At 34.6% G+C, this 19,884-nt stretch overlaps 1 protein-coding gene across 1 annotated transcript; it reads left to right on the forward strand.

Moving 5' to 3' along the window:
- Positions 1-469: 469 nt before the first annotated feature.
- On the forward strand, positions 470-19,180 carry LOC130614172 (glycine amidinotransferase, mitochondrial-like). The gene is made up of 6 exons (XM_057435582.1): positions 470-631; positions 13,500-13,790; positions 14,311-14,532; positions 14,634-14,771; positions 16,747-17,076; positions 18,899-19,180. The coding sequence occupies exons 1-6, from the start codon at positions 575-577 to the stop codon at positions 19,022-19,024; spliced, it is 1,164 nt and encodes a 387-aa protein (XP_057291565.1). The 5' UTR covers positions 470-574; the 3' UTR covers positions 19,025-19,180.
- Positions 19,181-19,884: the final 704 nt, after the last annotated feature.

Raw genomic sequence — 19,884 nt, forward strand, 5'->3', positions numbered from 1 at the left:
AAAAATCTCACTTATTCAACGAGGTGTGCACATATTTGAACAGTTTGTTTGAATAGCAGAGTTTTGTACTGGTGGAGCAAATTGGATCTTGTATATACTGCGTCATTAATGATTTCTATTGCTTTATAATAGATTACTTGCGTCATAATTATGTTAAATTGCATATTTAAATGCTAAAAAATTCACAAGGGGTCCTGTGCAAATACCGTCCTCTAAAACTTTACGTTTGTCATGGAACGCTGGAAGGCCTCGCTTTATTTTTAAAAAAACTAAAAAAAATTCATATTACCAATAACACGAAATTTTATTAAGGCGCGGTTCCTACTAAATCAAAATTGCCCAGAGTGATTGATCTGTAAGATTGTGCAACAATTCTCACTGTAGGAATAAACAGATTAGGATAATAAGCGTTGTAATTATAGAAAATTTGAGCTTATGTAAAATTAATTATTTGATGCAATGCAAAGGATGAGAATTGTAAATTGTTCATTTCAACTGTGGCAGTGTTGTGTACAGATCGAAAAATTGTGTAGTGTCTCTCAAAATATATCTACCTTTAGAAACAAATCACAATATGATGCATAGAGCTTTATCTAAATGTTATTCCTTTGCACTTCGATCAAACATCAGGGTAAGGTTACGTTTTTATGAATCATTTAATGTAGTCATACTAAATCATCTTCTCAAGTACTTCATAGATGATGGAAATTCATGGGAATAAAACCCACTCGATCCATCATCTTTGCAGCACTTGGGAAGCTAATGCCCAGCTTTACTTACAGTACTATCACTTATCATATGGTTAAGTTCTTCTCGCACTGTGATTGGCTAATCTACACGAAATATTTGCTATATCGTATGCCCCCATGTTTCGATGACATGGTCAAATCATACTTTTAATAAAAAGAACTCTCGATATTACGAAGCGCCTTAATATATTATCTCGATTAAATTAACAAACTGAATTATGTCACTCATTCTTAAGGATACTATAGTCCCTTTATTTGTACGTTCAAAAGCCATGTTTCCTTAATCTATATAATAATACGCCAGTTCCGTGTCTCTGTGACAGGCAAAGTGGATGTATTGTTTTTACTAAAGAAACAGCTGCGGTAACATGTCACTTTTGCTAAACTTTATTTTTATTCTGTCTTTTGTGTGCTTTTTCAAATTGATTTAAAATTTTTGTTTTAAGAAAGTCATGGTTAATTTATTTTATTGTTCTCATAAAAACTTTTGTGTAATGATGTAAAACTTTATTACACAAGTCACAGGTAATTAATTTTTATTATTCCCTTAATATTGGTTTTATCTATTCCCGCTTGAATGGAATTAACAACAAAATGTTTTGACGAAAAGAGCAATGCTAGGTTAAAACGAATCATGTGATAAAATAAAGTGATTTCATTACTTAGGAATTTTATTGCATGCGAAATTAAATTTACCTTAACGGGAGCTTTGTTATAAATTGTTATACGAGTAAAGTCACAGGTAATTAATGTTGTTATTATAGTTGTCAATTTCGGTCAAAAGTGATAGTTTCTTGCGTCTTTAAAATGAAACTGACAACAAATGATTTTGTGATAAGAAACATAGAATAAATTTTAAATGTTTATAACCTTTTATATCTCCACGGGATTTTGTTTAAAACGTTTCTTTTTCAGCCTTCTTAATAAAACTATCAACAAAATTTTTTTGTGATAAGAAGCACAACAAATTTAAGTGGATTATTCCACGGGTTTAAATAACTATCTCTATAATAATAGCCGTATTTTGTCTGTGTGTCTGTCTGTCACGCAAAATGGCAGAAACACGCAATGCGGTATAAAAAAGACGGGCGAACCCGTGGATTTTCCACGGGCTAACGACTAGTCTCTTATAATAATACGGAGCTTCTGTCTGTGACTTTTGCAAAGTGGATAAAATTTCTTTGATAAATTCTATAAAACATCGCTTATAAATTTGTTTTGTAAATTAGCAAACTTTGACGTTAGAGCAATATTGACGTCAAAGGAAAGAATAATAAGATTAGTGAAGCTACTGCATTGCACTTTTAAATTTAAGGCTAAATAACTTGGAAACGGGTGGAAATAACTGACGTCATCTCCTGCGTGGGTAACTAGGCACTACCTGGGACCAATTTGGGTAAGTTTTCCAAACCTGGGTCACCAAATCCGTTTCGGAATGGACGGGTTAATGACGTCATAAAAAACCTTTAAACCCTAATATCTCTGCATCCGTTTGTCACAAGTACACGATCCTATACATTTTCTTGATCAGCGTTTCAAGATCTATACGATAAAGGCAACAGGCATACACATTTCTAAAAAAAAAATTTTGTGTTCTGACACGTCTCTGCTGACGTCATCAAAATTTAAATGACGGTTGTTTTTCTCTGTTATCCTGCCTAAGTGGATTTTTCCACGGGCCTTATCGACTAGTCTATATAATAATACGCTAAGTGTGTCTGTCTGTGTGTCTGTGACAGGCAAAGTGGATGTCTTCATTTTCCTTTGATGTTGCCGAAAAATGCATGTCTAATATGCTAAAAGTTCTGACATTACGGCGCGACGTCAATAAAACTACTTTAACGTCAATATCCTATATTAAATTAATGAAACCATTACAGTGCACCCAAAACTTTAAGGCCAAATAACTTGGAAACGAGGTGGTGACGTCAATGATTTTTCACCGCGTGGGTAACTAGGGACCACCTAGGACCAATTTGGGTGATTTTCCCAAACCTGGATCCCTGAATCCGTTTCGGAATCGACGGGTTAATGACGTCATCAAAAACCTTGAAATCCTAATATCTCTGCAACCGTTTGTCAAAAGTACATGATTCTATACATTTTCTTGATCAGCGTTTCAAGATCTATACGATAAAGATATTAGATATATAAAATTTGGGAATTTTTTTGTTTGTTTTTGCGGGTCTTTGCTGACGTCAGCAAGATTTTCAAACCCCTATATTTCCTTATACGTTCGTCGAAAACCCTCGGTCCTATACATTTTTCTCATCAGCGTTTTAACCTCTACACATTACAGGCAACGAATACACTAAACTTCGCTAAATTTTTTTTGTATCTACACTGCTGACGTCAGCAAGAAATCTGAAACAACCTATTTTTAATTGTCCTTCTGACTAAGTGGACTTCTCCACGGGCCTTATCGACTAGTCCCTGTAATAATACGCCAGTTCCGTGTGTCTGTGACAGGCAAAGTGGATGTGTTGCTTTTTCTAAAGAAACAGCCGCGGTAACATGTCACTTTTGCTAAACTTTTTTATTTTTATTCTGTCCTTTGTGTGCGATTTCAAATTGATTCAAAAATTTTTGTTTAAAAAAGTCACGGTTAATTTATTTTATTGTTCTTATTAAAACCTTTGTGTAAATGATGTAAACTTTATGACACAAAGGTCACGGGTAATTAATTTTTATCATTCCCTTAAGCACGTGATTACTGTTAAACTGTTAAATGAAAAAGATATTGGTTTTATTTATTCCCGCTTGAATGGAATTAATAACAAAACGTTTTGACGAAAAAAACAATGAATTTTATGGTTAATTTCGCTCACTATTTCGTTGTTTTTTTATTCGGTATCTATAGTGGATTATTCCACGGGACTAAATACTAGTCTCTTTAATAATAGCCGTATTCCGTCTGTCTGTCTCTGCGCAGAACCCTCCACTGAGTTAGAAAATCATGCTGCAGAAACACGAATATCAAATGCGATATATTTCTTATCCACTTTGTTGCATTGGGTAAATATAATGGACGGGCGAACCTGTGGATTTTTCCACAGGCAACGACTAGTCTTTATAATAATAGCCGTATTCCGTCTGTCTGTTTCTGCGCGGACCCCCCGCTAAGTTAGAAAATGATGTTACAGAAAATATCAAAGGCGATATATTTTTATCCACTTTGTTGCGACGGGTAAATATAAAGGACGGGAGAACCCGTGGATTTTTCCACGGGCAACGACTAGTATAATAATAATAGAATAAATGCGCTCAAAAATATTGAAATATGTAACAAGAACATAAAAACACTCAAAAATATTGCCGAGATTTTTCTCGGCACTGTGCGATAACTAGTAGTTTTCGAAAATTTACGTTTGAAGATATACAGGTTAATGGACTTGGAAATAATGTAACAATGATAATGGTTATTTTCTGAACATTAATATTTTAACCAGAGCTGCTCCTCACAACTTGATAATATTTGAGATTACATATAAGATTACATATAAGCTATTTTGATGGATCATGGTGTGTGGTACACATAAGTACAAAAGTACGGAGCGTCATATCTGTCAAAAAAAGCACCACTACTTTCACTGTTTCTTTATGACGTCCTGCGGATCTGTAGGACGTCCTACGGGTGTCTAGGACGTCCTGCAAACTTCTAGCACGTCCTAAAAATCTGTAGGACGTCCTGCAGCCCTCTAGGACCTCCTAAACACCTCCAGGACGTCCTAAATACCTCTAGGACGTCCTGAAGATCTCTAGGACGTCCTACGGATCTCTAGGACGTCCTAAATACCTCCAGGACGTCCTTAAGATCTCTAGGACGTCCTGTCACGTGGAACCAGGTTTAAAGTATAGCATTTTAGCTTTCGACCAAAGGGGATATTATCGGCAGTGCGTTTTGTCTGTTATGTCGACATTGAATGTGGATTTTGACTAATGTAAAAGAATTTAGGAAGAAGGACTTGCAAGGAACGGATTGTGGTGAGTGGCTTTTCATGATTTTTCCCGTTTCTTTTCTTCATTCAGTAAATGTATCATTTGTATTTTCTTTATCTTTAGACTTGGGAGACATTGTCACTTATTTTTTTCGTTGTGGATATCAGTATAAAGACATTTTAGAACTCTTGCGCCGGTACCACGATATTTCAATCAGTATGAGAACTTTGCATCGCTTTTTAAAGGAATATGGCCTAAAGCGAAAGTGTGCTGATGTATCAACATCCACGATATTAGACAAGGTCAGACAAGAGAGTCAGGAAGTTGGAGAAAACCGTGGATACCGTAGTATATATCAGCATTTGTTAGAAAAAGGAATACAAATACCAACCAGGTTAGTTAGAGCAGCTTTAAAAGAGCTAGACCCATCTGGTGTTGAAAGGAGAACAAAGCATCGATTGAAAAGAAGGGTATATAGAACAAATGGTCCGAACGATGTCTGGTACATTGACGGGAACGATTAATTGAAACCCTTCGGGCTTTGTATCCACAGTGGAATCGACGGTTTCAGTCGTAAAATTATTTGGCTAGCTGTTTCAGACACAAACAAGAACCCATTTATTATAGCTCACTATTATACTAGTGCAGTGAAGACTTTATGTGCCGTGCCAAAATTAATTAGAGGGGATAGGGGGACAGAAAATCCAACGACTCCTTTGAAGAAATCATCATGATTCATGGAGTGGTTGGATCAGTTTCAAGCACGGAAAATATGTATCAAATCAACGAATAGAGCAGTGGTGGTCATATTTGAAAAGAAATACCACTCAGTCTTGGATAGATTATTTAAAAGACCTGCGAGAACAGGGACTATATGACGACAGCAATAACATTGATGTTGAAGCATTGAAGTTTTGTTACTACGGTCTCATTCAGTTACATTTAGATCAAGTTAAACATACTTGGAATCACCACAAGATAAGAAGTACAAAATATTCAGAAAGCCCATCTGGAAGACCTGACTTAATGTTTTTTCTACCACACAACTACAATGCCATAGATTGTGCATTCGTATTCAATGCAGACGAGCTCGAATTGGCTGAATCCATGTATTAAAAAAAACCTCGAGCTATTCCTTGTCAGAATGAGTTTATAGAACTATCAAATATTTTGATGGAAGAGCAGAATTTGCAGCATCCGCGTTCACGCGAAGAGGCTGAACATATTCATTTATACCTTGTATCGACAATAGAAATGTTGTAATTTTAAATTTTATTTCTAAAATTTGTGTGAAATAGAAATGAAAAATACGTACAATTTTATATCTTAAAAAACTGTACTTCAGTAGTAAAAAGAACAAAAACAAAATGATACAATATAAATCACGTCAGAACTTAACAAACATATATTTAACAAAACACAACTGAGTCTTATTAAACCACGTAACCTTATTGTGTACTTTTGGATCTTGTCGGTGATGACTCAACCACAAGAAATGTCACAAGTTAAAGGGGTCATAGCCAAAAAAGGAAAGCAAATTTTGAAAAATTTCTTCGAAACCAACAAGAATAATCTATCGTTATAAAAAAATACACATTCAAAAATAAAACAAAAATAGAATATACTTCCAAAAATACGCTGTTTCATTTTGCTAAAACTATTTCCTTTCAAAATAAGGTAAAAATACTACACAATGTGTCAAGCAAATATTTAAACCTATGTATGAAAATTTAAACAAATAAATGTTAAAGACTAAAAAATAACATACTCTTTTCCGTAAGTTAACAAAAAGATTCCTAAAAGACTAAAAAGATATTGTCTAAATAAGAACAAAAAGTGTGTTCACATAAACAGAGTGTATCTAAAAAGTATGAAATTCAAAATCAATCAAGAATACTTAAACCATCATACACAGACCAATGGCCATTGCTGTTGAAATGGACATTCAAACTGGTTTGAAATTGCGTAAATGATCGAAATTGACGTGGTAGGATTAAAATTTTGAAGCATGTTTTCGCTAGAGGATACAAGCATTTTGGATTCTGATCAACAAATTCAACTTTTATTGAAGACGTAGGTAACAATTTTGACGATCCTGTTATAAATCTAACCAATAAAAGCAACTCTGATTTTGTACAACTTCTAATATAGCGATTAAGATATGTGCTGATTATTCGGTCCTGTGGGCATGTTTCATTAAAAAAAATCTGTTCAATTAGTGATTCTGCAGTTGGAGTACAAGTTGAATAAAGTGAATCAATCATACTTTCACTCAATTTCTGCAAAAATGACCCCATACCTTCAACAATATATTTCATTGGTAGATATGGTCTGTTTATCAAAGCAGTTTTTGCAGCTTTCAAACATAATGCCAATACGTTATTTGGTTTTGGCTTATCGAAAACGTTATAACTGTAAAGGACGTCGACTAAAGGTTGATTACTTGTCTCTTCTTCTTTGGAAAATTGCAATATTGTTTCTGTCTCATATGGTGTGACAAAATTGAGAAAGGAACATAGTAATTGTTGTTTATCAACACGATCAAACAAAAGTTTCTTCACAGTGCTTTTACACAGTTGCAAAGGGAAAATAGCATACTGAATGAAAGCATGGTTTACAATACTTCCAATTATTTCCAACTCCTCTTCATCAACACAGTCATCAAGTGGTACTTTTTCCATAACACCGTTCATTTTCTCAAAAAGTTTTTTATAAAACTCAGCATAACAATCCTTTCCAACACCATCTCCATAAGCTTCCTCGCCACTAAATCTAAATGCAGCTTTATGTGAAATAGTTCCACGCTTTTTGTAAATATCAATTAACTTTTGGTACACATTATCTCTGGAAATATCAAAATACAAAGTAGAGTTATTTAGCTTTGATAGTTCATTTGCACGAAAGTCTTGCAGGCTATCAAACTCTTTTTTAGATTCACCAGATTTGTATTCCAACAACATTTCTGACTGAAGATTTCTATTTTCAACAAGATTATCATTCACATAATTCTTTTGTTCAGCAACAGTTGGTGGAACAACATCGTCATCATCTGATACAGTGATTGTAGCATAACCACGAAACCCAACTGTTCCACCTGGTGTCATAGGTGTTGGTGTTTCCTCTTCATTAACATTAAATATGCCAGAGAATACTTTTTCATCTGGAGAAACTTTGTGTCGATCAAAATTGATTAGGGTAAAATGTTCTGGCTGCAAAGATAGTCCTCCAACCCAATCATACTCCTGAGTAAATTTAGCAGTATCATGAAATAGACGTGCTTTATTTCCTATAACAGGATGGCGTATGGATATTGTGACATGTGCCTCACTAAGATCAGGTTCTGGCATGACTCGATTCTTTCTTATGTTCATAATATCAATTAACCGACGTTCTTTTACTGCTACAGTATCCTCTATTTCTTCAGTTTCATTTAACAATGATTGTGGTTGTTTATTTTCGTTTTTAACATCACCTTTCTTTTTATCGGCCTCTAGTGACGTATTATAAGCTTCATCAATTTCATCTCTCAATCTTTTGCGTTCTACGGATGAACCTAACAGAATAGGACGGTTATTATCTTCATCACCAACTAAATTAATATTAGCAACTTTATGAGTATTGAAAGGACTTTCAAATAAAACATCGTCGTCTTGGTCATCCTCAAAGATATTGCTCTTTAACTTTGTGAACAAACTGGACAAAATGGATTTCTTTTTTATTTTGAGATAAATGCGAATATGTTTCAGATTATGTTCTTTAACATAACTCTCTAATGTCAAATCATCACTTAGCTTGTCACCAGAGAAACTACCAACATAAGTTTCAAACAGTGACAATGAACCCAAAACTGGATTGTTATCCTTTGGAAAAAAGGTTTTATGCAATTGTTCTTTTATACCACTCATAGTAATGTCCCGAGGTAAGGAAAGTTTACTGGATCCACCAGTGCATTTCACATAAGAATATTTTTTTAATCTCTCATTAAAGTTCTGCAAACCAACATTTACAGTAAATGAAAGTTTATTTGGTTTCTCCATTGCATGACCATTTCTAATGGCAGCAGCTAATTCAGCCTTAACTTTATCTTTTTTACAGTCAGATAATTTGGCTTTACCATGTTTTGTATAAGCTCTGACGGCAAGGATATCTCCTAATGCTGTCAAACCCATTGATTTCATCATTTCGTCAGTGGATGCATTAATAGCTTTGTTCTGCCCAATCTTAAAACGAGCCCCGTCTTAAGACTGGCCAGGCCAATCTTCTGACAGTGATAAATGCTACAACGCTTTTTGTAAATATCAATTAACTTTTGGTACACATTATCTCTGGAAATATCAAAATACAAAGTAGAGTTATTTAGCTTTGATAGTTCATTTGCACGAAAGTCTTGCAGGCTATCAAACTCTTTTTTAGATTCACCAGATTTGTATTCCAACAACATTTCTGACTGAAGATTCCTATTTTCAACAAGATTATCATTCACATAATTCTTTTGTTCAGCAACAGTTGGTGGAACAACATCGTCATCATCTGATACAGTGATTGTAGCATAACCACGAAACCCAACTGTTCCACCTGGTGTCATAGGTGTTGGTGTTTCCTCTTCATTAACATTAAATATGCCAGAGAATACTTTTTCATCTGGAGAAACTTTGTGTCGATCAAAATTGATTAGGGTAAAATGTTCTGGCTGCAAAGATAGTCCTCCAACCCAATCATACTCCTGAGTAAATTTAGCAGTATCATGAAATAGACGTGCTTTATTTCCTATAACAGGATGGCGTATGGATATTGTGACATGTGCCTCACTAAGATCAGGTTCTGGCATGACTCGATTCTTTCTTATGTTCATAATATCAATTAACCGACGTTCTTTTACTGCTACAGTATCCTCTATTTCTTCAGTTTCATTTAACAATGATTGTGGTTGTTTATTTTCGTTTTTAACATCACCTTTCTTTTTATCGGCCTCTAGTGACGTATTATAAGCTTCATCAATTTCATCTCTCAATCTTTTGCGTTCTACGGATGAACCTAACAGAATAGGACGGTTATTATCTTCATCACCAACTAAATTAATATTAGCAACTTTATGAGTATTGAAAGGACTTTCAAATAAAACATCGTCGTCTTGGTCATCCTCAAAGATATTGCTCTTTAACTTTGTGAACAAACTGGACAAAATGGATTTCTTTTTTATTTTGAGATAAATGCGAATATGTTTCAGATTATGTTCTTTAACATAACTCTCTAATGTCAAATCATCACTTAGCTTGTCACCAGAGAAACTACCAACATAAGTTTCAAACAGTGACAATGAACCCAAAACTGGATTGTTATCCTTTGGAAAAAAGGTTTTATGCAATTGTTCTTTTATACCACTCATAGTAATGTCCCGAGGTAAGGAAAGTTTACTGGATCCACCAGTGCATTTCACATAAGAATATTTTTTTAATCTCTCATTAAAGTTCTGCAAACCAACATTTACAGTAAATGAAAGTTTATTTGGTTTCTCCATTGCATGACCATTTCTAATGGCAGCAGCTAATTCAGCCTTAACTTTATCTTTTTTACAGTCAGATAATTTGGCTTTACCATGTTTTGTATAAGCTCTGACGGCAAGGATATCTCCTAATGCTGTCAAACCCATTGATTTCATCATTTCGTCAGTGGATGCATTAATAGCTTTGTTCTGCCCAATCTTAAAACGAGCCCCGTCTTAAGACTGGCCAGGCCAATCTTCTGACAGTGATAAATGGGCGGCCAGTCTTAAGACTGGACTGCCCAATCTACGGACGTACATGTCCACTCGTAGAACGAATGTGGAAGACAAAAAAAAGAATAAAACATTTTGACTGTAGCTACAGGAACTTTAGAATGAAACTTTTCCTGCAAATCAAAAGGCTAAAAAATTATACCATGTAAACTATTAAAACATATTAGCTAGCTAGCTAGCTAAACTTCTCATCCAATGAAGTTACCAGCTAGCTAACTAACTAAATATGGTTAAATAAGATTTATCTGACTCTTCATATATAAACATTTTTCAAAACTTGGCTACAACAAACTGTATGAAAATGCTAAATGTATAATAGGTGCTATAGCCACACAGTTAGTTGGCTAGCTACGATTTTTATTGTGTCCAAAAACTGGCCTGGTCAATTCAACAGTACTGGCAAATTCGTTTTTTGTGGTGTAGCTAAATACTCCAAATATGATTTTTTAATGTGCTTAAAAATGTTTGTTGGATCTTGGAAATAACAGAGCTTGTGTGGCACATCCCTTCTTTAGAATCTAAAAGGCGTCTGAAAATGGGCCTTACATGGTCTCCTGCCTAATCTTGTGAGGCACTGCCCAGTCTTAAGACTGGCCGGCTAGTCTTTAGACTGGGCATTTTTATGTCCAAAGATTGGGCAGTGTCCTAAGATTGGGCAGAACAGCTTCACCATCCATCTGAAACAGACAATAGAAATAATAATAAAATGTTTGGATATATTATTATCTATCTATCTACCAAGTGGTAAGAAAATAAAATTATTAGTAACTAATACCTTGTTGGTTCTCAAAGTATCTACTGTAGGATTGTCCACACCTCTTTTATTCAGAAATTGGCAGATCTATAAAAAAACAAAAAAGTCGGGGATCAGACAGAACAGTTTAGCTAGCTAAACTTTTCAGTTTTGATAGCTATGCAGCTAGCTACAAAGTAAATCACAAGATTTGGATATCTCAATACGGAAATGACACACTTTATATCCTTAATTACTTACTTCTTCGACTGACACTGTTGCCATAATCAATATAGTCCTTTCTGCGTCCGTGTCAAAGGAAAGCAATATCTTGTTAAAATCAATTTGTCACAATGTCATTATTCAAAATCGCAGCCATTAGAGCAAATACGACATTAGTATTAAAAAATATAAGCTTAAAAAATCTTCTTTGCTTCTTCTAATATTATTAGTTATACGTAGACGCCACAAAACCATGTGGATATTCCCTAGGACGTCCTAGCGATCTCTAGGACGTCCTAGAGCCCGTAGGACGTCCTAGATATTCCTAGGACGTCCTAGAGAACCTGTAGGACGTCGTAGAGACCCTTAGGACGTCCTAGAGAACCTGTAGGACGTCCTAGAGCCCCGTAGGACGTCCTAGATATTCCTAGGACGTCCTAGAGAACCTGTAGGACGTCGTAGAGACCCTTAGGACGTCCTAGAGAACCTGTAGGACGTCCTAGAGCCCCGTAGGACGTTCTAGATATTCCTAGGACGTCCTAGAGAATCTGTAGGACGTCCTAGATATTCTTAGGACGTCTTAGATTCACTTAGGACGTCCTAGAGGCCCGTAGGACGTCCTAGAGTCCCGTAGGTCATCCTAGACACCCTGTAGGACGTCCTAGCGCCCCGTAGGACGTCCTAGAGTCCCGTAGGTCATCCTAGACACCCTGTAGGACGTCCTAGAGGACTGCAGGACGTCCTAGAGATTTTTAGGACACTAGAATTTTAAAGGCATGCTATAAGAGCACATTTAAAGCGTGCTTAATAATGTGAACGCATTTTTGCTTTATTAAAATGTCTTTCAAATTATGTTTACTTGCTTTAAACATGTTTTAAATGAAGCAAAAATAAAGAGTGCTTCGAGGCACTCTTTATTTTTGCTTTAGCTGCTATAAGTGCATAAAACAATAGAATGAAAATTATGCACAAATATTTGAGTATTAAAAGTAAGGATTTTGAGCGGGTATTATGAAAGTGAAAGTTCATTCGTATGTGAGAAAAACAACAACATGAACGTTCTGTTTTAAATTTTGTTTATAAATCTCCCTTTGATGTTACAGGCAACTTGCTTTAGTCAAAGCATGCTTCATTTTTATACTAAGCATGCTTTATTCTAGTGTGAACCCCCCCCCCCCCCCCCTAAAGTATAATGTTATACTTTCCTTTTATATACTGTTCCTTTTAATATTTATTTTTTTATTGCCATCGTTTTTATTTGTACGTTTAGAAGCCATGTTTCACATTTATCAATACAAATTTTTAACTTACTTGTTTGTTTGAAAAAATTTTTCTCCGTTCCAGTTTTTTTTTTCACAAATTTATTTTCTTATATACTCGTAGGGAATTTATCAATGTTTTATAATATATAAAAATGTTTCAAAAAAGGGACATGTTGAGGAGATACTTTGAATATACTGAACATGTGTCAAAAGGGTCTACCATATCTTTAAATATCTTCGTAATATACCAAACAATTTTGCTACCAATATACGGCAAGAGTTTATTATTATTTACTATTATTATATATATTATTTTTTATTTTTAGCCACATGCTGAATGTAAACATTTTAAATGATCATATGAGTGATTTTAATTGATTAATAGAAAATATGTGTCAAAAATGTGATGCAACAACCTGCAGAGGATGGCAACACAATAAAACGTTTAAAAAAAATGTTGCTAGCACAAAATTTGTTTAATTTTTTTTTTCCTGCAGCAAAATAGAATGGATTTGTTTTGTCCACGTGTTGCAGCAACAATTCTTTTGTACCTAAGAAATTGTTGCTTATGGGCCACAACGGGTCTTTTACATGCGAGTGCAATGTACCATGTTGCATTTCATGCACAGGAAAAGAATACCTCGTAACGCCCTAGCTTAAGAAACGATATGAGTTACAATTAATTGGCATATTTTTTATTGAAGCCGCAAAGTTGCTAAAAAGACTTATGCTTGCCATTTTTAATGCTTTTTTATAGCGACAAGCGACTTTCCTTGAATTTTTAATGACTTTAATGACTTTTTAGTTAATTATTTCAGACTTCATCGTTTCGTCAATATTCAACTCCAGTGGTAAACTCTCACAATGACTGGGATCCCCTGGAAGAAGTTATTGTTGGTAGGGCAGACAATGCATGTATACCAGTACTTACACCAGAAGTAAAAGCTTGCACAGGTGAAACACAGTGGGACTACTTAAGAAAGCATGGCGGGCAAAAATACCCTCAGGAGTTAATCAATAAGATGAACGCGGAAGTCGAAATACTTTGTGATATTTTGCGCCAGGAGGGCGTTATTGTCAGACGCCCCGATATCGTCGATCATCAAAAAGTAAGAACCGTCATCGTTGCTTACATTGTCAGTCGCAGATTGTTTTTGTTTGTTTTGTTGTTGTTGTGTCATGGTATCATGTACTGTCGTGTATTATTCTTTATAGGTATCTATCGTTGCCTGTTGTTTTTTTGTGTTTTTGTTTGTTGTCTGTTTGTATCGTCTATTGTTGTTCATTTTTTTCTATGGAAATCTGAAGTTATCAGTTTATTTAGTTTGTTGTTACCGTTGTTATCTGTCTCTTGTTTCTGTTGTCGTGTTTCTGTTTAGATCAACTGTTGTCGTATATGGTTAAGTCTTCCGTAATTTCTTGTTTTCATTGTCGATGTGTACATTTTTTTCTGTTGTTTTTTGTTGCTGTCTGCTGTTGCTTCCTATGATTTTCTTTGGCAATGTGGATGTATGACAATTATAAATGCATGTTGCAGTTTATTCACCTCTATTGGCACCTGCTTTTGCCAGATGTTATATGCTGTTGTCGTCGCAGAGAAATACATAACAGATTGTTGTGCATCTTTAGGAATTTAGTACACCAGATTTTACTTCAATTGGATTGGAAGCAGCTATGCCTCGTGACTTTCTTTTAGCCGTCGGAAATGAATTAATTGAATCACCTATGGCATGGAGAAACCGTTTCTTTGAATATCGTGCATACCGAACATTAATAAAGGAATATTTTTCGAGAGGTGCTAAATGGACAACGGCACCAAAAGCTACTATGTCAGACGAGCTGTATGATCCAGTAAATATAATGATTTATTTCTTTAATTTTTGATAGATTTTGTTTGCTTAATCACCTTAATACATGACACTATAATACATCCATAAATTTTGCAATATTAGGAATATCAAATAAAATCTACGAAGGACAGACATGAATTAGCAGCTCAGGGTAGATTTGTGACAACTGAATACGAGCCATGCTTCGATGCCGCTGATTTTATGAGAGTTGGAAAAGATATTTTCGTGCAAAGAAGCCAGGTATGGAAGTTATTTAAGTTTATTTTTAGTCATTTTTACTTGAAAGGGAGCCATTAAAGTACCAGTCTAATGAAACGGTACGGAAATCATAGTTGTCTTGTCAATAGAACCGCCTTAACAAGGTACAAAAATGTTTCACAAACCATTTTGTATTAATACTTTGAATTTAGTTAGATTTGCTGATACCAACTATTAACGATTCCTTGTGAAACAAAGAGGATCAGGGATTCAGTAGAATGAAAATATTATGTTGCAAACGAAGACATGCTAAAGCGAGAACTGAAATGTGGACTGCGATTCCACATATTTTGTTGTCATAGAAATTTTTAACTCCCTCAAATTATGACTCGCCAGTCACTGTAAACTGTATAAATTAACTCGCCAGTTATAATTTGCTAATGAATATTAAATGTTTAGCTATTTTAAATTAGCAATTAGCAGTTAGGAAAGACTCCTTGGATCCACTTAGCAAGCAATGACTTCCTAAGTGGATTGTGGCTTAAATTTATAAACTAAAAATGCCAGTCAGAATATACAACAACAATTTTTTCCGGATTAATACAAACCTCATTTTAGATAAGCACTATTTTGAAATGTTAAGCTGTTTAGATTCTTTCTTAAAACGCCCCAAATGTGTTTATTTTTTGGTATAGAATTTTTTTACGTAAAATTCTCAATATGTCATCCCTTTTCGCGATTGTGAGGAAAAAATAAGTTTTTCCCCTAGTAATTCCTTATGACTTGGATAGGAATTTTTTTTTTTAAAAAACAGAATAAAAAATACAGTTATTTCTTGTGAAATCTATCAATTATATAAAATCTTTATAACATGAAAAATCGAGCAAGATTCGTGATTGATAATTTGCCGTCCAAAATTTCTTTAATACGACTCAATTTTGCTATACAAACAGAAAGACCGACAACATAGATAATAAGAACAGATTAATAAATTGTTTTATTGGATTTGCTTACTCTTCCAGCTTTTTTTAATCCCAAATATCCAGACTTTTATTCAAATCATTAGTTGGAGAAGGTTGTTCACAAACTGATATTGTTAATATTCCATTTTTGAGGCCTGAAATATAGGCGCGTCACTTGACCGGTGCGGTGCACGGTAAACTGCAAACATTTTACTTTGTCGACCAGCACGTCCAGTAACCAAGATCAAAGGTGCGCTAGCTGTGCTTTCTACAATATCCTCATTTTGGAGGAACGCGCTCTACGACTCGGAAAAATAAGCCTGAAAAATCAGCAGCAAAATAGCACCATTTAAGATTTGGGACCTAACCAAGTGAGATCAGAAGTACTAAAGCTGTAAACATTTAAAAGTGAGTGTGAGCTTTACCTCGTTTGCAGTGCAGTTACTTACATAGAAGCGGCTTTTCAATTGCTTGTGGTCATACGCGTCATTTTATTTCATTTCCCATCTGTAATAAATACTGTCTTCAAAGGATGTGTGGTTCTAATGAAAGGAACGAGGTGAATTTTCCGAATTTCTTTTATAATGGGCGTAGGGGCAGTAGGGGAAGGGGTGGTTATTAAATCGAAATGAGTGGTGAAACTTTCGTGATTTTGGTGTCCCTTTTTACAAGTCTTTAAATCTCACCTTTCTCACATGCCATGATATTAATCTGCTCTTCGTAATATTTTTTATTAAAAATTTACCCTGCATTTCTAATCTAAAGTCTCACTTTTTCCGTATGCCACATTTTCGTGATGTGGATTTTCATGGAACTCGAATATGAATTGCTTGTAAGCGGTTTAAGTTGTTTTCATTGTTATGTTTCGTGTATTTTACTCTCGTTATTGGGAATTCTTTTGCCATATTTGCGCGCATGCAGCTACTCCAACACACACTCATGCGTTAGCATTCTGGTAGAAGTCTACAACAGAACTTTTTGCTACAATGTAGTTGTTGTGTATGCAATGTATGCAATGTAGCAGTTTAATTTCTTTTATTACATGTTTGTTTCAGGTGACAAATATGATGGGTATTGAATGGATGAGACGCCATCTTGGTGAAAAGTATAACCTTCATGTTTTGTCCTTCTCGCCTCCAGGTAGCATGCATATTGACGCAACAATTAACACAGTTAGAGAAGGCTTAGTGATCGTTAACCCTGACAGGCCATGCAATGAGCTAGATATCTTTCAAAAAGCAGGCTGGAAAATAGTGGAAGCACCTAGACCTGCTAAACCTGACTCGCATATTTTGCGGATAAGTAGCCCTTGGATAAGTATAAATGTGTTATTGTTGGATGACAAAAGAGTAATCGTGGAGAGTTCGGAAGTACCAACACAAAAAGTATGTTTTCTACCTTTTTTAATAATTAGTCGTAAGCCAGTGGAAATTCTCAGGAATTAACCTGCCATTACTTTCCGTTAGCATCTTTGGGTATCATAATATAGACAGTAGTCGTGATTCGTGAAAGAATTCACGGGGTCGCCTGCCAGTAAATTATACACTCTGAAAGGAAACCAGAATAAAACTGCGCCCAATCATTTTGCACAAAATATGGCTTTTATTACAAAGACTAGCTGACTAGCCAATATTATTTATTTTGCGTTTCCTTGAATGTCCAAAACTTAATCGTAACAGCGGGCTGAGCTCTTAGTATATACAGTTCAACCGTGTGACCAATCCATAAAGGCGTAGTACCCTTTTTTAGAAAAACTTTATCACAGCTTCAGTTTAAATTGAATTATAGGAAACAGTCTGTTTTCTAACAGCAGGTGAATGGCTTAGTACAGGTAAACCGTGTACCACATGTATAGCTATGGGTGTAACACCCTTTTTCCAAAAAAAAATTTATCACAACTTCAGTTTAAATAAAAACACAGGTAACAGCCTGCCGTTACTCGTCTACCTAAAAAATCACACAGCGATTTTATTTTCTAGAATAAATTTTCACGACAGTAATAAAAGGTGAACCTAACTGCATTAAGCGTAAGGATTACTAATTAAGAAATTTGTTTTGTCAAACTTCATTTTACTATTTTCACTTTTCAGCCAGATGCAGCTAATAAAGAGCTATCTAGATAGCCACATCTCCAACATAAAAATATACAATAATATAACTAGCTGAATAAAAAATTTAAAACAATAGGAATAAATAAGAATAGCTATACCTAGCTAACTGGCTTCAGCAGTACACTGCTTCGAGATCTACGTTTGTAGCTAAAATCATAAAACTGATTGGTTTAAGGTTTTACATGGTTAGAGAGCATGATGATATATTCATCTTAACATATAAAAACGCACAGACAATAAATATTCCTATAGATACAAAATATAGAGAAGAGGAGATCCGCAAACCTCATACCATAAATTTTCAATCAAAATGGCCCTCGTGAGCCTAATTAATTAGCTTAATCAGGCATATCTCTTGTTTCTTCATAAACGCGTGCTCTAAGTCCAGTTGGAAGATAGCTATCCGAACTTTCAAATGTATTGCAAATAAGTACTTACCCTATATTTCTATTTTTATTTATATTTATTTCTATTTTCATTTATAATTTAGTAATTGCCGCAAATAATCACGAGTTGTTCAATATTTTTGTTTCAAGGTTATTTACTTAGGAAAATAAAGAAGACTGCTGAAATTGCAGTCAACTTATCTTTTTCATATAGGGATAGGTAAACCTAAAGGGAGGGGGTTTCCACGAAGCGAATTAAACGGTGAATTCGCCGGCGAATTGTATCTGTGTGTGCATAGTTTTGTTTGTTATGATTTTGCTTCACAAAATTTGCTTTGGCGTGAAGTTTCTAAACAGTTTCTAATCTTTAGCGGCGAAATATTTCTCTCTAAACTTTTAACCAATTAAAACGCAATATTCAGTGTTTATTCTAAAAAAAAATAATTATTGAAAAGAAATTAACAAGAGTGTTTACATTCAGTATTTTAAATTCCTCTCATGCTTTTTGTTTCTCGTGGAAATCAAAAAGATGTTTCGCTTTGTACAAAATGTAAAATTCGAATTTTGCGAGAATTAATGTTCGCCAACACCGAGTTTCGCAAAAACCCACGATTTTCAGAAAATTGTTTCCATTAAGGTACCAATTGTATAATGATGTAAAGAAAATGCAAATGAGTAAGCCGATGATTTAGTACTACTTCTCTTTTCAGATGTTTGAATCACTTGGTTTTACCTGCATTAAAGTAAATATGGAGCATGCTAATGTGCTAGGAGGAAGTTTTCACTGCTGGACATGTGATGTAAGAAGAACAGGAGAATTGAAGAGTTATTTTTAGATTCGTCATTATTTTTTAACTTATTTAACATACCAGTTAATTAAAAAAGATATGGAGTGAGAGATGAGTGTTTTTTTTTATGTCAAGGATTTTCTGTTTACATTTATAACATATGTAACATTTTTATGCCAGTGTAAGATAAATTGTGTCATTTTTTTTGGTGTTTTTTTCTTTATCTCTTACATAACTTGGATACCATTGCAATTGCGACAGTTAAAAAAATTTTGTAGCCATAATGGTCATGAACTTCTAAAAAAACTGTGGCTTTTTTAATGGTGACCAAGCACGTAGTATTGTATGTTGCGCTTAATATCCAGGTCTTGATTAAAATTAGCTTGTTTGCTGTTAACATAAGCCTTTTCCAATGCAAGAAAGGACTCCAATGAGGAAATAAAAGTGTGCCAAAGTAGGGATTTGAAATCGCCAAAAACAATGTCGACTCTAAGTGAGATTTGGAGGTGACGAAAATTTAGGCTATAGCGTCTTTGTTTTTCTTTAATTTTTTGCACATCATACAGTTATGATATGTTGTGCAAAATATTTTACTTTCGACAGCATTTTCTGCTGCAGAGCATGCTACCCAAGAATCTTTCATAAAAAAATTCTTAGTGTTGAAAAATATGACTGTTTTGTGCTTCCCATGTGCCAAATCTTTCTGAAAAAACATGCATTAGCATTTTGTGATGCATAAACATATAAAAATGCGGTAAAACTCTATTATAAAGTTCAAGGACATCTTCATGTGCACACATAACAACTTCTCACCATCTTTTAAATCTTTTTTCAAAGCATGTAATTTAACACCCTTGCAAACTAATCTTGTTTAACAGAAGCAGATTGACCAGGTGACAAATTAGTAA

This window comes from Hydractinia symbiolongicarpus, chromosome 11 (assembly GCF_029227915.1).
Source record: "Hydractinia symbiolongicarpus strain clone_291-10 chromosome 11, HSymV2.1, whole genome shotgun sequence".
NCBI lineage: Eukaryota > Metazoa > Cnidaria > Hydrozoa > Anthoathecata > Hydractiniidae > Hydractinia > Hydractinia symbiolongicarpus.

Bases quoted from the DNA above. Each gene is read 5' to 3' on its own strand.
- LOC130614172 (XM_057435582.1), top strand. From the start codon at position 575: ATGATGCATAGAGCTTTATCTAAATGTTATTCCTTTGCACTTCGATCA. The intron at 632-13,499 runs GTAAGGTTACGT...TAATTATTTCAG, and splicing joins CACTTCGATCAAACATCAGG to ACTTCATCGTTTCGTCAATA. The intron at 17,077-18,898 runs GTATGTTTTCTA...TTCTCTTTTCAG, and splicing joins CGGAAGTACCAACACAAAAA to ATGTTTGAATCACTTGGTTT.